Source organism: Nicotiana attenuata, unplaced genomic scaffold, assembly GCF_001879085.1.
Source record: "Nicotiana attenuata strain UT unplaced genomic scaffold, NIATTr2, whole genome shotgun sequence".
NCBI classification, from domain to species: Eukaryota; Viridiplantae; Streptophyta; class Magnoliopsida; order Solanales; family Solanaceae; genus Nicotiana; species Nicotiana attenuata.
This window is the reverse complement of record NW_017674072.1, coordinates 1-15,149: the sequence shown is the minus strand read 5'-3', so window position 1 is coordinate 15,149 and position 15,149 is coordinate 1. Positions and strand designations below refer to the sequence as shown.

The 15,149-nt window shown below is 37.8% G+C and overlaps 2 protein-coding genes across 3 annotated transcripts; one reads left to right on the top strand and one right to left on the bottom strand.

Moving 5' to 3' along the window:
• Positions 1–112: 112 nt before the first annotated feature.
• Positions 113–2,857, top strand: LOC109217939 (receptor-like protein kinase HERK 1). Its single transcript, XM_019382237.1, has 6 exons — positions 113–1,150; positions 1,234–1,302; positions 1,433–1,501; positions 1,578–1,640; positions 1,726–2,048; positions 2,166–2,857. The coding sequence occupies exons 1-6, from the start codon at positions 970–972 to the stop codon at positions 2,664–2,666; spliced, it is 1,206 nt and encodes a 401-aa protein (XP_019237782.1). The 5' UTR covers positions 113–969; the 3' UTR covers positions 2,667–2,857.
• Positions 2,858–4,372: 1,515 nt separating this feature from the next.
• Positions 4,373–7,943, bottom strand: LOC109217934 (probable protein phosphatase 2C 60). Of its 2 annotated transcripts, none has more exons than XM_019382231.1 (5): positions 7,587–7,943; positions 6,821–7,236; positions 6,347–6,714; positions 5,652–5,888; positions 4,373–4,854 (listed from the first exon to the last, which is right to left on the bottom strand). In XM_019382231.1, exons 2-5 carry the CDS (start codon positions 7,137–7,139, stop codon positions 4,606–4,608), a joined length of 1,173 nt encoding a protein of 390 aa, XP_019237776.1. In that variant the 5' UTR covers positions 7,140–7,236; positions 7,587–7,943; the 3' UTR covers positions 4,373–4,605. The 2 variants fall into 2 exon arrangements, with proteins under 2 accessions (XP_019237776.1, XP_019237777.1); XM_019382232.1 differs by lacking the exon at positions 7,587–7,943 and adding an exon at positions 7,423–7,548.
• Positions 7,944–15,149: the final 7,206 nt, after the last annotated feature.

Below are 15,149 nucleotides of genomic sequence, written 5' to 3'. Positions count from 1 at the left end.
ATATATATATATATATATATATATATATATATATATATATATATATATATATATATATATATATACATACATATATCTTTATATGGTATGAAACAAGGTTTGTATTCTCTGGTTTTTTAGTGTGAAGTCATTTTCAGGTGAATAATTCTACATTTCTATGCGCATATGCATGTTTGCATGTACTCTTTGGCTATATGTGCCGCTTGGACAGAAGGATAACTGACCTAGTCTGGATTGGCATGAAGACAACAAATGAATAGATAGCCGGCAGAGATACTAATCCTTTTGAATAAGTATTACAGCCTACCTATTCTTGCTTTTGCCCAGTTAGTAAAGCAGTTGAACGCAAAGAAAAATAAGGCATGCAAAGGCTAGCAGAGAAGTGGGATAACCTAAAAGAAAAATGAGTCAAGGTTTCTTTCAAAGCCAGCAACACATTTGGGCTGTAGTATCAGCTGCAATTTTGATAGTACTTTTTGGTTGCTCAATTTTTTTCTGCTTCAAGAGGAAGCTGTATGCATGCTTTAGGTTACCAGAGAACCAAAAAGGTTAGTGAATCATTCATTGATACCACAAGTTCCTACTTTCTTCATCATGGGATATTGAAAAATTAATCCTCCAAGTATTTATCCAGAATTTACGCACTGGGATCCGTCCTTTGACGAATTACTAGTAAGTTACTGTCAAATTGTTGACAGTGCATTGTTTTCAATGTGCTGAGAATTCAGCATTCCAATTGCCAGATACTCTGTTGAAGATAAACTAATCAAGGAATATAAATAAAAATGATATCTATTTTTATTTATATAGGTGCAAACCGAGACATATATATCAGCTTCAGTGTCTCTTCGGAACTGGTTGTATTTAGATTGATCTGATGATTTCATCTTTGATATCTGCTTCTGTAGATTTGATCTTCCTTTACTGACAATTTCTGGGTAATTAGGAACTTTAAAAGCTGAACAACTAATGTTGAAGCGGTACCAGTTGGAACAATTACAGAAGGCAACTAATAATTTCAGTGAAGATTGTCTGGTTGGTTCTGGTGCATTTGGAAATGTCTATCGAGGAACATTTGATGGGGAGGAAACACTAGCTATAAAGAAGGCACATACTGAATCATACACCAGCACTGAAGAGTTTGAAAATGGTAGTTGGAAATAACTTCTTCTCTTTAGAAGCCGTCACTGCATTGAAAATTGTAGTAATTGATACGATTGCATCTGCATGCAGAGATCAGGTTGCTCTCAAAAGTGAAGCACAGAAACCTCGTTAGTTTGGTGGGGTTCTGCCAAGAAGCTGGTACATTCATGATACTTAATATTATATTATTTCCTCACCAGCCAAGAAATTTCAACATTCAGACAAAAGCAGCTGTGATGAGAAAATAAAGCCAAACTTATAAGGCTCATCTTGTTTTATGCATCAACAGGGCGAAAGGGAGCAAAAATTCTGGTGTATGAGTATGTTCCAAATGGTTCTCTGCTAGACTACATCATGGGTAAGTTCCAAACTCTAGGCTCATGATATCCTGCTTAGTTTCTGAAATTAAACTTTTTTGGAAATGCTTGTTGTAGGGAGGGGAGGAAGGAGCTTAACATGGAGGCAGAGAGTGACGATAGCCATTGGAGCTGCTAAAGGTAAAGTTTTCACAGCTTTGATGTGGTAGATCAATAGAAGATAAGAGGACAAACTTTTGATACACGTTAATACTTGCTATCCCAGGTATAGCTCATCTGCATGAAGGAAGCAAACCAAGTATAATTCATCGGGACATAAAACCGAGCAACATCTTGGTAGGAGAGAACTTTGAGGCCAAGGTCTCAGATTTCGGGCTTGTGAAATCGGGTCCCAGTGGGGATCAGTCACATGTTAGCAGTCAGATAAAGGGGACACCAGGGTACCTTGACCCTGCCTACTGTTCATCTCTCCACTTGACTTCATTCACCGACGTATACAGCTATGGTGTTATACTACTGCAGCTTGTTGCTGCTAGACCTGTAGTCGAGAAAAGCAGAGGTCATCCTAATTTTCACATTATTGATTGGGTAATGAAAGTTTCAGACTTGATTTTAGCATCCTAATATCTGCAATATGCAAAACATTCTATTTCCATACGATGAAGTTGTAGATTCATAGAATTCCCTGCTTTGTTGGTTATGCAGGCAAGACCTAGCTTGGAACGAGGAAGCATCGACGAAATAATAGATGCTAATCTCTTAATGGAACAATGCAACATGGAAATGATGTTGAAAATGGGACAACATGGTCTGAAATGTGTGGCCAAAGTCCCTAGAGAAAGGCCTACAATGACTCAAGTATGGCAAGAACTGGAGGCTGCCCTCTTTTCTGCAGAAAATATCATATATAAACAACCTTCAAATGGTTCCTTAAAATTAGCTAGCTTGTCAATCGGATCAATGGGTCATAGAAACCATCAACCGAAACAAGTTGATTATTCTCAAAGCTCAGTTAGCATAGATGGCATTAGGTTGCAGAGGTTTCACATGGACATAGATCACCTATCCTTTGGTAGTGCGAATTTGAGGTGCTTAGATGCCTATAGTATAAGCATTGAAGACGACTCATACGATCTGACAGGAACTTCCGAGGAAACAACCACAAGTGGAAACGAAGAGTTTAGGCTAACATACAATATCAGTTAAAGTTTGCTTAATTTAAGACACAGTATATTTAGGTTGATTTGGTTGTGTGTAGGAATGGAAATCTAAAAATGACCACCATTTGACAGTAAAGTTCGCTCACCTTCTTTGAATTGGCGGAATAGTAGAAAGGAAGGGATCCATACAATCTCAATTCTGTAGTTGAAATATTGATATTTGAGTATTATTCCACATCTTCCTGATCCTATATTGCAAAAGAATTTAGGCATTATACTGCAGTCAGCTATTGTAACTTGTCATCTTGCTCATTATCGGTTTCCAAGCCCAGCTGAAGTAACTTGGGGTCAAAATAGCACGGGCTAGCTACTTTTCAGACCGGTCATTCAAATCATTGAAAAATAGCCACTATTTTGCTGCAACAAAGACCGGTCCAGTATAATATACTGGAGTTCGGTGCACATGTGTATTAACTTCCAGCATATACTAGAGTTCCAGTATACTTTGCTGGAACTCCAATATAATATACTGGAGTTCCAGGAAAGTACACTGGAAATGATGGAGTTCCAGTATAATAATACTGAAGTTCCTATATGTTATACTGGAATTGCAGTATATTATGCTGGAGTATTTTCCGGATTTTGAATAGTGTTTTCATTCAGATTTATCTTTACATGAAAAGTGGCTAAATTTTGATGACTTTTAAAACTGTGGCTATTTCTGAATGATCACTTTTAAATTTGGCTATTTTTGAATTTCTCCCCGACTTGGGACCTTTGCTAACATTGTCGGTTTTAAGCCCTAATAAAGAAGGATTGCGGTATAGTCAGTGTAAAACTTGTCAAGTTATCATGAATCTTATAATCTTTGTAATTGTATATTGCAATCATGGCAGAAGCCTTTTAATTATAACCTTGCATTTCGGTTGAATGTAGAATATCATAATTATTTGGAGGAAGAAGATTGCCACAATAGAATGAACCAACAATATGTTCCTGAGTAAGGCAAATCACAAGGGAGATGCTTTACCACCCCTTCTCCATGATAATCATCAATTATTCCAGTTAGTATTAATCAGCAAATAGCAACTTAAATCATGAAATTTTAATGGTGCAACTCCAAAAACATTGCACAACAAGTGCATTAAATAATGGATGAATTAACCAGTGAATTCAGAGAAGGGAAAAAGCTGAACAAATCATTAAATAACGACCCGAAAGTCCAGAGAGAACTTTTATGAACAACACGGAGAAATGGTCAATTTTCAGCTGCTCCCCCCACATATACTGTTGGTCAAATAAATCAATAATGTCAATAACGTACATGGTCCATTATGCTGTTTCTGGAAGGAGCTAGTGAACAATGATATACTGCTAAATAAAAACTTGTCAACGGAATCTTTGACTGTTGATTATCTAGTGCCAAGAATCTGAGATAGACACAAGTTAAGACTCCAGTAGAAATATGTTGCCAAACTGGAAAACAGTGTCCACAAAAAAGCAGTCAAGAATCCATTTCCAGGAAAAAACAACACACTGTGGGTTGCCAGATAAAAGGCTTTTGGCTGCAATAGCTGCATTTCATGCACTGTCCAAAACGTTGGGACAGTGCATGAAATAGGGAGAAGTAACAATGATAGAAAATAATTCATTCGTTGGGCTTCAGCTCTACACCATGAATGTGATGAGATACCTTTGGATCAAACGGGTAGTAAGAAAAGAAAATGAAATAAGCAGAAAAGTCCATCCTCGAGAAAGAATCTCTACAGTTAATTCTTTCGATCTTCTTGCCTGCTCATAAAGTTAATAAGAAGTAAGCTGTTCCATGTTAAACGTTACCATTGAACACCAAAAACATTACATTGTACATCAAAAGAATAAATTAGTGCTGCACCTTCTGTTATTTCTCATTAATCTACTACAAGATCTTGTAACAAGGACACAGCAGAGTATACAACAAAGTGATAAGTTCAAGCAGTACCAAGTTATGTGGGAGTGGGAGCCAGACTTCTTGCCGGGAGGTTCACACCACCTCCTCTCAGAGATACAGAGGGCCCTCTAAGTGAGGTGGCTCTACTCACAAGATTTGAATCTAGAAACACGACTATGACCGAGATATCATCATGAAAATGTCTCCTCACACCGCGATCAATCTTCTTCAGATCAGAATACCTCATCTCCCTTTTCTTTGCCGCTTCTTGCAAAGCAGCTTTTACAAGCCGCCGAGCACTTCCCTGAATTTAGAAAATGTAATTACTTTCTCAGTACGCTCAACATAGAAATCCATCAACATTCAGACGATCCTCAACCATATTCATCCCAGTATGACACAGAAATACATAACACAAAAGGGAATTTGGCAGAGAACTATACACCTTTTACACTTCCACTATTAAAGCATTGGAACAATGAATTTTGAAGTTCTTATTTCCATTTGTTACTCACAAAATAAATGTTTAGCATTTGTTAATCCGATAGCCTTTGCTAAGGATTTGTGCTCAGCTTTTTCGACGGTCAGATTTTTATTTCTTAAATTGAGTGCAGATGGAAAATTTTCAATGCCTTGACAATATGTTGCTCAGTTTTGGATTTGATCATCATGTGCACTTCTGTTTATCTCGCCATTTCTGTATTTTTCTTATCACAGCATGTCTTTATAACATGAATAAGACATCTCACCTGAAGAAATGGACCCATAAAAAAAACTAATGTTTTTATCGAATGGGTACGCTCGTGCTACATTTTAGTGAGTACATGATACGATTACTGAAGACCATGTAATTTTTAGATGCAACGCAATTGCGTATCACCAAAAAAGGAGTACGTTACAATTAAAGCTTTGAGGGCAGTAGTGCATTACATGACTTACAAAGAGAGAAATTATCAGTATATGTGGTTTCAGTATGTAATATGCTTAAAATATAGAAATGCACCGCCTAAGGAAATCAGATCAGCTTTCAATCCATGACTGTATAAAAAATAAATTAAGAGAAGAATAAGAAATGTTATGCTTTCAAGTGAAGGATCGTACACTGTGAGAGCTATTTTGGACGATATCAACTGCTTCTTGATTGCTAAGATGTTCCCAAAGACCATCAGAAGCAAATATGAGAAATTGATCATGTGGTTCAAGTTCATGCACTGAAATTGATGGATCCGCGCTCAATAAGGACCTTTTGAAAGGTTCTCGCAAACGAAATTTTGCATACAATGGCTCCTTATTATACTCAGCATTTTTGAGATATAAATCGCCAATGGATCTCGTAATCTGACAGATCAATAAAATAGATTGAAACATTCTCAAAACAATAATTACATGTTCTGCAAGGTAAAGAAAAAATTTAATTCAAAAAACAGGAATTCATGTAAAGCACATAATGCGGGATAAAAACCTAGCCTTGCAGTTAGATAATACAATTGGTAGTATAACCCTTCATCCATCCCTCATTAAGCAAACCAAAAGAAAAGGATAAGGTATTTTGGAGTATCAAAGACAAAGCCACAACTGAGGGAAAAAATGACAGGCTTTTAATTCACTTCAGAGTCACGGAGGGTAAGAACCTAAGACAAAAGCCAGTATAGAGTCAGTGATAAACTCACAAATACCCTGCAAATGGAAGAGGATAAAATACTGGTGCAATAATGATCGTTGTGTTTAACTCAAAGGCAAGATGATCACACAATAGCGAACTAGAGTCTAGAGCCCACTTGTAACCAGAAACATACCTGTATCAGACCCTTTACACGCCATACATTATGCTTCAAAACCACTATCTGTGGGTCATCGGGATGCGTAGAATGTAATTCCTGTCTGACGGACTCAAAACTTGCATTATGCTCAGCTGAAAGCTGGAGCGCTAGAACTTCTCCTGTAGCCTTGACAAGTCTCCCCAAAACAGCCCGGGAATCACCAAGGTTCGCAACATAAAGGGTCCCATCGCAGATCACTCCAACCAGACAGCAAGATCCGACAGCAGCCATCTGAGGTTTCGTTGGCCACTGCTTAACAACCAGAGAAAGGAATCCCTCCTCTGTTGCTTGAAAAGCTTTTCGTATTACATCAACAGACATGGAATTTTGTTCAGCTGCAAACCCTGCAATATATAAGTTGCAGAGTAATCAAGATCAAGCTACTAATTCTACAATACTATCCAATAAATAAATACTTGGCAGATAAGCAGTCTGGTCAAATATGCTCACTCTTGAGATGCTGAAAGAGGTGATCATTGATATAACGTGATGTTTCAGGCCCACCATGACCATCATATACCCCGACAAACGTTCCATAGGGGCCAGAATCGAGCAAGCTCAGAGAACCCGACTCAATCTGGCTTTGATCCTCCAGCAAATTGTTGGCCTGAACAACTGCCATAGAGAATTCACCAACCAAGTGCAGTCCACTATCTTTGTACCAAAGAAGTCCATCTTGGCGTCCAGCTGAATCTGGACCAGTGTGTACAAAACGGTCCGATGATGGCCGCCAACATGCCCTCAAAAAATTTATCAACTTTGATAACATCCCTCATTTCACCTTTGCTTACCGCCAATTCCTCAACATCCAAACGGATGCAAAACCTGTCCAAGTAAAACCCCTTCACCACTACTCCCCCTTTATCCTGGAAACAACAAATAAACAAGAAATTCAAGTATTAAAACTTCACCTATCACAGAATAGAGCCAAAGATCATAGCTTTATCACAAAACCAGGAATAACAATAAGATAAGAATGAACCACAAACTAGAAATCTCCAAAGATTTGAAAACAACTTGAGGCAAAAAACTGGGTCAAACTAACACATTACCGTCCAAAAAAGGAAGGGATCAATTATTAAGGTTGTAAAAGCCAAAACCCAGCTAAAACACATGTGGAAAATGAACAAAATAGAAGTATGGACCCACGGAAAACCACACAAAGTTCACAGCTTTGAGAGAATTTGCCTCCTAATAAAGAAAAAAGAAGACTCACAGTTGTGATTAGGCCTTTATATGCTATCTTTTCTGGTCTATTACTGAAGTGCGGCAAGTGAAAATGACGGAGATCTGAATAAAACAGAGCAATACATGTGGTTGTGAAAGCGTTAGATCTACAGATCCATCAAAAAATTAATCCCAGCTTATGCAAATATACGTTTAAAGTATATTAATACAGAAAAAAGATGAAGTCTTATTCCTGTCTTTTGTTTTCTTTTCAGTTTTTGTTATCCTCTCTCTCTCTCTCTATTTTTTCAGTTGAACGTAAGAAAGAAGGAAGGTGAGAGATGAGAAAGGAAAACCAAAGATGAAGTAGATAAAAGAAGAAGAGGAAGGGGAATCTTTTTTTTTTTTTTGGTGATTGAAATCATTGAACCAATTGAAGAGAAAGTCTTTATTTCTTTATTCTATTTAGTCTTTATTTTTTTATATTTCGTATTTTGAGTTTTTTTTTTCCTATTTGTTTTTCCTTTCCTATATTTACTGTCTTCTCTCTCTTGTGGTTCTCAGCAGGGGTGTTCATAAAAATCCGAAAAATCGAACCAAACCGAAAACCAAATCAAATCGATCAAACAAATCGATACTTTTTGGTTTGGTTTGGTTTTGGTTTTGAATTTTAAAAATCGATCAAATTTGGGTTGGTTTTGGTTTTAATCAGAAAAAAATCGAACCAAACCAACTATAGGATTAGCTATTTCAAATTTATTATTAAACCTATATATGTGTATATTGTTATACAAAGTTTCAAAATTTTTATGGTAAATGCTAATAGTTTGCACTTTTAATATAGTTCTTTACCTTTACATTCTAGTTTGATTGATAGTTTTCTTTTGTTTAGAGTAAGAATCCATTTCGTGTTAAAAATAACATATTTTTAATTGAGTCCTTAAATTATTCATCACTATTTGATTCAATTATCATCAATATACTAAATAATAGATTTCTCAAAGGGCAATTGATTTGATAGTGCTACATTGAAAATGTGGTCGCCGGAATATGTGTTTGGTAGTGTATGTCTTATATTTAAGAAAAAACTGATAAATAACCGAAAAAATCGAAAAACCGACATAAATCGAATCGAGAAAAACTGACTTAATTGGTTTGGTTTGGTTTGCTTTGGTTCTAATATTTAAAAAACCGACTTATTGGTTTGGTTTCTTTTTACGAAAAAACGATCCAAACCGAACCATGAACACCCCTAGTTCTCAGCAGACAAAAACCCCTTTAAAAAGAAAAAACCATACAAATCAATGGCTGGAAACCAGCAATGTTGTGTATCTATTCTTCTTTGAAACGAAAGATTTAAATGAAGAGTAACTAGCTACTTATGTTTGTATTAGGGTAGGCTCCCTATATCACACTCTTTGGGGTGAGATTCTTCTTCGGACCTTACGTAAATGCAGGATATTTCGTGTATCCGACTGCCTAGTAACTAACTAGTTACAGAGTTTATCCTTGATAACTAGGGGCAGCAAACAGCCGAGTCGGATCGGATATGAGCGGGTCGAAAATAAATAAATTATCCGACTCGACCAATATTGAATACGGATAGAAAATAAGTTAACCAACGGATGATATGAATATTCATATTATCCATGACTTCTTGAATAGAGAGAATTCTTAGTCTCACAAAACTTGAGAAATCCCAAATTTGAGTCTTTGCAAATGTAAAAATTAACCTCATTGATTATCTATTGGACATTGATTATTCAATTTTTAAATGAATAATATAGATCTTATCTATATTTAACCCATTTTTAAGAAGTTCATTATTTAATTTATTCTTAATGATAATATGAATAATTAACTACTCTATTTTTTTAAATCTATTTAGCCACCACTATTGATGACTGTGATTATTGCCTTAATATTGGGCCAAACATTACAACTATCTACAATAAGTTATCCAATGATTTTGTTATTAAAGACACCAAAAGGTCATAACTTGAATGACAAAATCACACATTTATATTAATGAGGAACTTCTAGTTATTGCAGTTTAATTACACTTTTCTTTACTCCCTTGTTAACGATACGTGGGGAAAAAGGCATTTTCTCACTAATGATAAGACAAAAAGGAAAATTTAAGTTTTTTTTTTTTTTTTTCTGTTAACAGGACAGAGAGAATATAATTATGCTTGGTTTTTCCAACATATATATTATGGATCGTATTGTTAACATCTGTCACATTTTAGCATGATTCATAAGATAGTGTATTTGAATATTCACCCCCCAACCACTCCCCAAGAAACTAGTCTCAGAATTCAGAAGAATTGTGAAGTCAGATAGTTAAAGAATCAGATTTCCAATTTACCATTGTTTGTCCTATAAGTTATAGGTAATTATTTATTATATATTGACGTCAGTTATAGCAAACAGGCATCTGAAAGTGCAATAAGCACATTTCCAACGTAATAAATTAACAATCATCTTAGTTCTCTCCCGAAGGATTCTTCTTTTCATATTATAAAACCCTCACTTGAATTCTTAAAATTAGTCTTATCCACTTGGGTACATTCTTATCTTAACTGGATACGTATATCTCGTCAAAATCAATACTCCCTTAGTCTAAATTTATGTTACCGTATTTGACGGTGTATGGACCAAAAATTAACTTAATTGTGTTTAAACCATGTCAGCATTAAGAGGACCTTCGAGAGCTTCCACGTGTCATCAGTATGACTTCAGCAAGAGGCGAATTTAAGGTCGAAGTGGTCTAGCGAGAGACGAAGGATTTGGTCGAGAAGTCATCACAGGTCAAGGCCGAGGACGAGCACTCCACTTAAAAAAGAATAATAACGGCTAGTTTTAGATAAGACTATGGATATTCTCTGGATATGTACTATTAGAGTTTTTAGAAATAAGTTCCCTTATAAATAGAAAGAGACATAGTTATGGGGAGACATGAAATATTCACTTGTAAGAGAACACATTGACTTTCTCTCTAGAATCTTGCTTTACTGAACACATACAAAATATACATTTTCTTAAGATTCTTGTCTAACTTTTTCCCACGATCCAAGAACAATCCGAATATTCAAAGGCTCATCAATCATTCATCATTGTCAGAAAGAATATCCACGGATCTCACCCTTTCCAGGTGACTCACATGTTCTTATTTACTTAAATGTCATTCGTTGCTATTTATTATTATTTAATGTTATCCCCTTCCTTTTTGGGTCATTGAATAATGCTAGTGTTATCATCATTTATTGCTATTTAGATAATATACGTATTATCTTGCTACAAAATCAGCTAATATATCTTTTGGACATTAATATTGGCTAAGATTGACTCTATTTTATTAAATCTAATTGTCTAAACCCATATCTAAATTTTGGGTCCAACAGTTTGGCACCGTCTGTGGGAAATTCTTAGCTAATCTTTTAGTTTCCATTAGATCTACAACTCACATGATTTGCTAACCCAAGAAACCACAAAGTTTTTCTCCTTCTCTGCACGTATAGAAATCTACATGGCAGGTAACCAACGAAACGGAACTAAGGTGACAGGTGACATCCCCGGCAACCTCATGAACACTATCAACGAGAGCTATGAAACGTTGGGCGATAATGTGACACCAACTGCCTCTCCCAAGGGCTAGAGGTTGCATCCCCCTCATTGTAGCACAATGAAACCAAATGGAAAAGGGCTTCCACGTCCACAGGAGAAGGGACGCCACCTACCATGAAAAAGCTCCTCAAAGCATGGTTGACCGATACCTTAGTAAGCGTGCTCAACAAACAAGCTCCATGAACAACTATAGAAACCACGAGAGCCCACGCGGTACAGCGAGGAAACGAACTGGGGGATCAACCAGACCCTCCAATGCCAGGTATAACTCACAATGTTACTGATAGTGCAGGTGATGACGTCCTCGCCGCTGTTTTGAAGAGAATGGAAGAAATGAAGAATGAGAACAAAACGCTCAGAGACAAAATGAAAGAACATCAAGAAGGAGTTGACAAGATATCGGGCGCCCCTAAGCTACTGCCGAAGAGGGACGCCGGCAGGTTCGTAGAACAGCCGTATAACGAGGAAGCGACCCCATATGCCATACCAAAGACCTTCAAAATTCAACCATATCTCAGGATGTAACACGGAAAAACCATCCCCGAAGATCACGTGACTCAATACTTCACCGCCGTGAAGGGCAACGACATCACCAAGGAACAAGTGTCCTCCATTTTGTTGAAGAAATTTGGCAAAACCCTCACTAGAGGGGCATTAATATGGTATTCACAGCTACTAGCCCGCTCCATAGAAACTTTCGAAGAAATGACCGATAAGTTCGTGACGGCGCATGCCGGGGCCAAGAAAGCCAAAAAAAGAGTAAACGACATCTTCAGTATCAAGAAATCCCTCGAGAGGGACTAAAGGATGACAGTCGCAGCCTTTCATAACGGGTTGAGTAGAGAGGGTTCAAGAGCGACCAGAAAGCTAATGAGCCGGTTGATGAAGTACCCTCCAACCACTTGGGATAAAATCCATAATGCCTATTGTGCCAAAGTCCGGGCAGATGATGACGACCTCAACAAACCAACTCAAAAGCTCATCTCAGTACAAGTCGAACCCAGGAAAGAACGAAGAGACAATATGAGGAGGCATCACCCAATCTCATGGTCAAATGTTGAAACCAAAGTAGGCGCATGTCTGGACAAATCGTTGAATATACCGGCATACTCTGACACTGACTTAGTACCCTAGAGCAATTTCTCAAACTCCATGCGCCATGCATCCCGAAGGGTCTGGGGAACAAACTCTCTCAAGAACATCCCTGAAAACTGAACTCATGAAAGTGAAGTTGCATCGGCCGGACTACCCAATTTATACGCTCGCCTCCACTGATATGTTGCTCCCTTAAGATCGACCGTAGTAAAATCAACCCCACTCGTCTCTCCAATACCCATAGTGCGGAGAATACGGTAGCACTCCCCTAGGGACCCATGCGCATCCTCTGAAGCCAAACCACTAAAAGTAGAAGGGTAATACTTCTTGAACCTCGCAAGTTTAAGATGTTCTTCCTCATATGCTGCTGCCCTAATCACGGGCTGAACTAGAACAACAGGCTGCATCAGCATGACACCTAAAACCTGACCAATATGGCTCCCTGCTTTGGAGTACGGGCGACGGAAGTTTGAGCTCCTCCCCCGATCTGTGGAGTAGCTGGTGCAACCGGAATCACCCCGCCTTAGGAAACCATATGCGCCTCCGGTACCACTCCCCCAATAGGAGCTACTGGCGGCTCCTCAACTGTTGCCTCGACAGGCGCTCTAGCTGTAGCATGTGCTCCTCCTCGGCCTTTGCCTCTGCCTCTCTGCCCGGGCCCCTAGCATCACTGGATCTGGGGGCAGCGTTGTCGGTAACTGAAACTCATGTCCTCACTATTTGTGAGAGAACGGAATGACAAAGGTTCAAACTCTAAGATCAATAAACATGCACGACATGAATAAAGGAGGTGTAACTATCCTAACAGTTCCGTGGCCTCTCAAAGATAAGTACAGACGTCTCCCTACTGATCCGCAAGACTCTACTAAACTCGCTTATGACTCGTAGCACCTATGAGCCTAGAGCTCTGATACCAACTTGTCACGACCCAATTTCCCTCCTTAAGATGTCGTGACGACACCTAGTCTCTAAGACTAGGTAAGCCTAACACCTACTGAATTATTAGAAAAATTTCACAATTAACTACTATATATGAAATAGAAACCTTTATACACAACTTACAATTCTCAAAACCGGTAGTACAAGTCATAAGCTCTACTGAGTTTGCTAAGAAATCCTTAAGTACAACTGTTCGGAATGGAAATCAAACAGTACAAAAACGAAATCACAAGATGACTTCGAGGCCTGCGAACACGGCATCAGGTTTACCTTGAATCTCCACAGCTCGACCAGCCAGCTAATAATCAACAACAAGCGTGGTACATAGATCTGCACACCACAGCGGTATCCAGTAAGTATGAAGATTAACCTCGGTGGAGTAGTAACGAAGGACAGTCAAGACACCTACTGGACTAAATAACTTGAACAAGTATGTAGATGAACTAACAAAGAACAATATTAATATAAAGCTAGACATGATAAGGAGTACAAAACAATATTTGCAATGATATACTAGTAACAATAATAGGCAACAAGAAGCAGTCAGGTAATAATGCTATAGAGTAACTGATCACAGTCTAAGTCCGGGGAAAAAACCAAATAATGGGGAAACCAGCAACAACTCAATAAGAACAACCGCTTTCACACCAGATCTTTTCAACCATTTCTACGAGGTACCAAACCTCATAATCACAGCTCACGGGTCCCAATTCTTGAACCCAAATCACTTGGCATCTTGTGCCCACATTTCAATTCATAAACGCACGGACGACTCACGTGCCAAGGGAAAACAACTCTCACACAGAAGGCAAGTAGACAAGGATACACGTAATGGTTAATAACGTCAGGATTCATCTTCTTAAACTGATTTGGTGATTAATCTACGTATATGCTTGTGCAAGTATTCCACCATGATCCAAGTCAACAAATAAGAGCAAAATACAATGAATGGCACATAGGAAACGATCACCACAAAATATACAGTGTAAATAAGACAGCAACGAAGTTTGAAGCAACGAACAACACAAAAAGATTAGCTACATAGAACTGAGCAAATAATGCAACACGGAGGAGAACAATTAATAGTATGCTGAGGAAAAACAACAATCAAGACAAGTGCACAGAAAAGGGGAAATGACAACAGATCCCTCCTGACGTACCACCTCTTAGTCTCAAATCGTTAAATGAATCACAACGACACGGTAGAAACCTCGTGCAAACAATAACCACCGCACGGCAGAAATCTCGTGCAATAATAATGACCGCACGGCAGAAACCTCGTGCCACAATAACAACCGCACGATAGAAACCTCGTGCCACAATAACAACCGCACGGTAGAAACCTCGTGCAACCACAACAACAACAATGACAATAACACAAGAATATGACAAGTAAATCAACTCACGAGCACTAGAATACAAAGAGACGGAAGAACGAGCTCACAAGGAAAGGCACAATAGGAAATAATGGTACAACATAGCAATAGCTAAACAAAGAAGAGATGATGTGTAGCAATGATTCCACACAAGTACAATTCAACGATAAGAGGGATAACGTGAATCAGTGACTCAAATAAAGGGTAAGTCAACAATGATAAGGGATAACAAAACTTAAATTGGGGTTGAGCAATTACGGAAGAGATTCAACAACTCAATTAAGGTATGGAAAAGATAATAATAACCTTTACTAATAATAGGCAATTACGGAAAAGATTGTGAGCACGTGATTTTTGCCCTAAGCAAATTAATTCCAAAAGTTTCAAATAATTGATTTCTTTACAATTTTTGTGAATTTTTGTTTGAATTTTTGTGTTAATTGGTTGCATTTTTCATATGAAAATACAGAAAAATATGCACATGCATTTAGGGATTTTAATTCCACAATTTTTAGTATTAATTAGGTATTAATTAGATTTAGAATAAAGTTTAAAGAAAAATTGCAAAAAAAAAA

Excerpts from the sequence above, each read along its gene's own strand:
- LOC109217939 (XM_019382237.1), top strand. The coding sequence starts at position 970 with ATGTTGAAGCGGTACCAGTTGGAACAATTACAGAAGGCAACTAATAAT. Across the intron at positions 1,641-1,725 it reads AGCCATTGGAGCTGCTAAAG|GTATAGCTCATCTGCATGAA; the intron begins GTAAAGTTTTCA and ends TTGCTATCCCAG. Across the intron at positions 2,049-2,165 it reads ATTTTCACATTATTGATTGG|GCAAGACCTAGCTTGGAACG; the intron begins GTAATGAAAGTT and ends TTGGTTATGCAG.
- LOC109217934 (XM_019382231.1), bottom strand. The coding sequence starts at position 7,139 with ATGTTATCAAAGTTGATAAATTTTTTGAGGGCATGTTGGCGGCCATCA. Across the intron at positions 6,715-6,820 it reads CCTCTTTCAGCATCTCAAGA|GGTTTGCAGCTGAACAAAAT; the intron begins GTGAGCATATTT and ends TATATATTGCAG. Across the intron at positions 4,855-5,651 it reads TCCAAAATAGCTCTCACAGT|GGAAGTGCTCGGCGGCTTGT; the intron begins GTACGATCCTTC and ends TTCTAAATTCAG.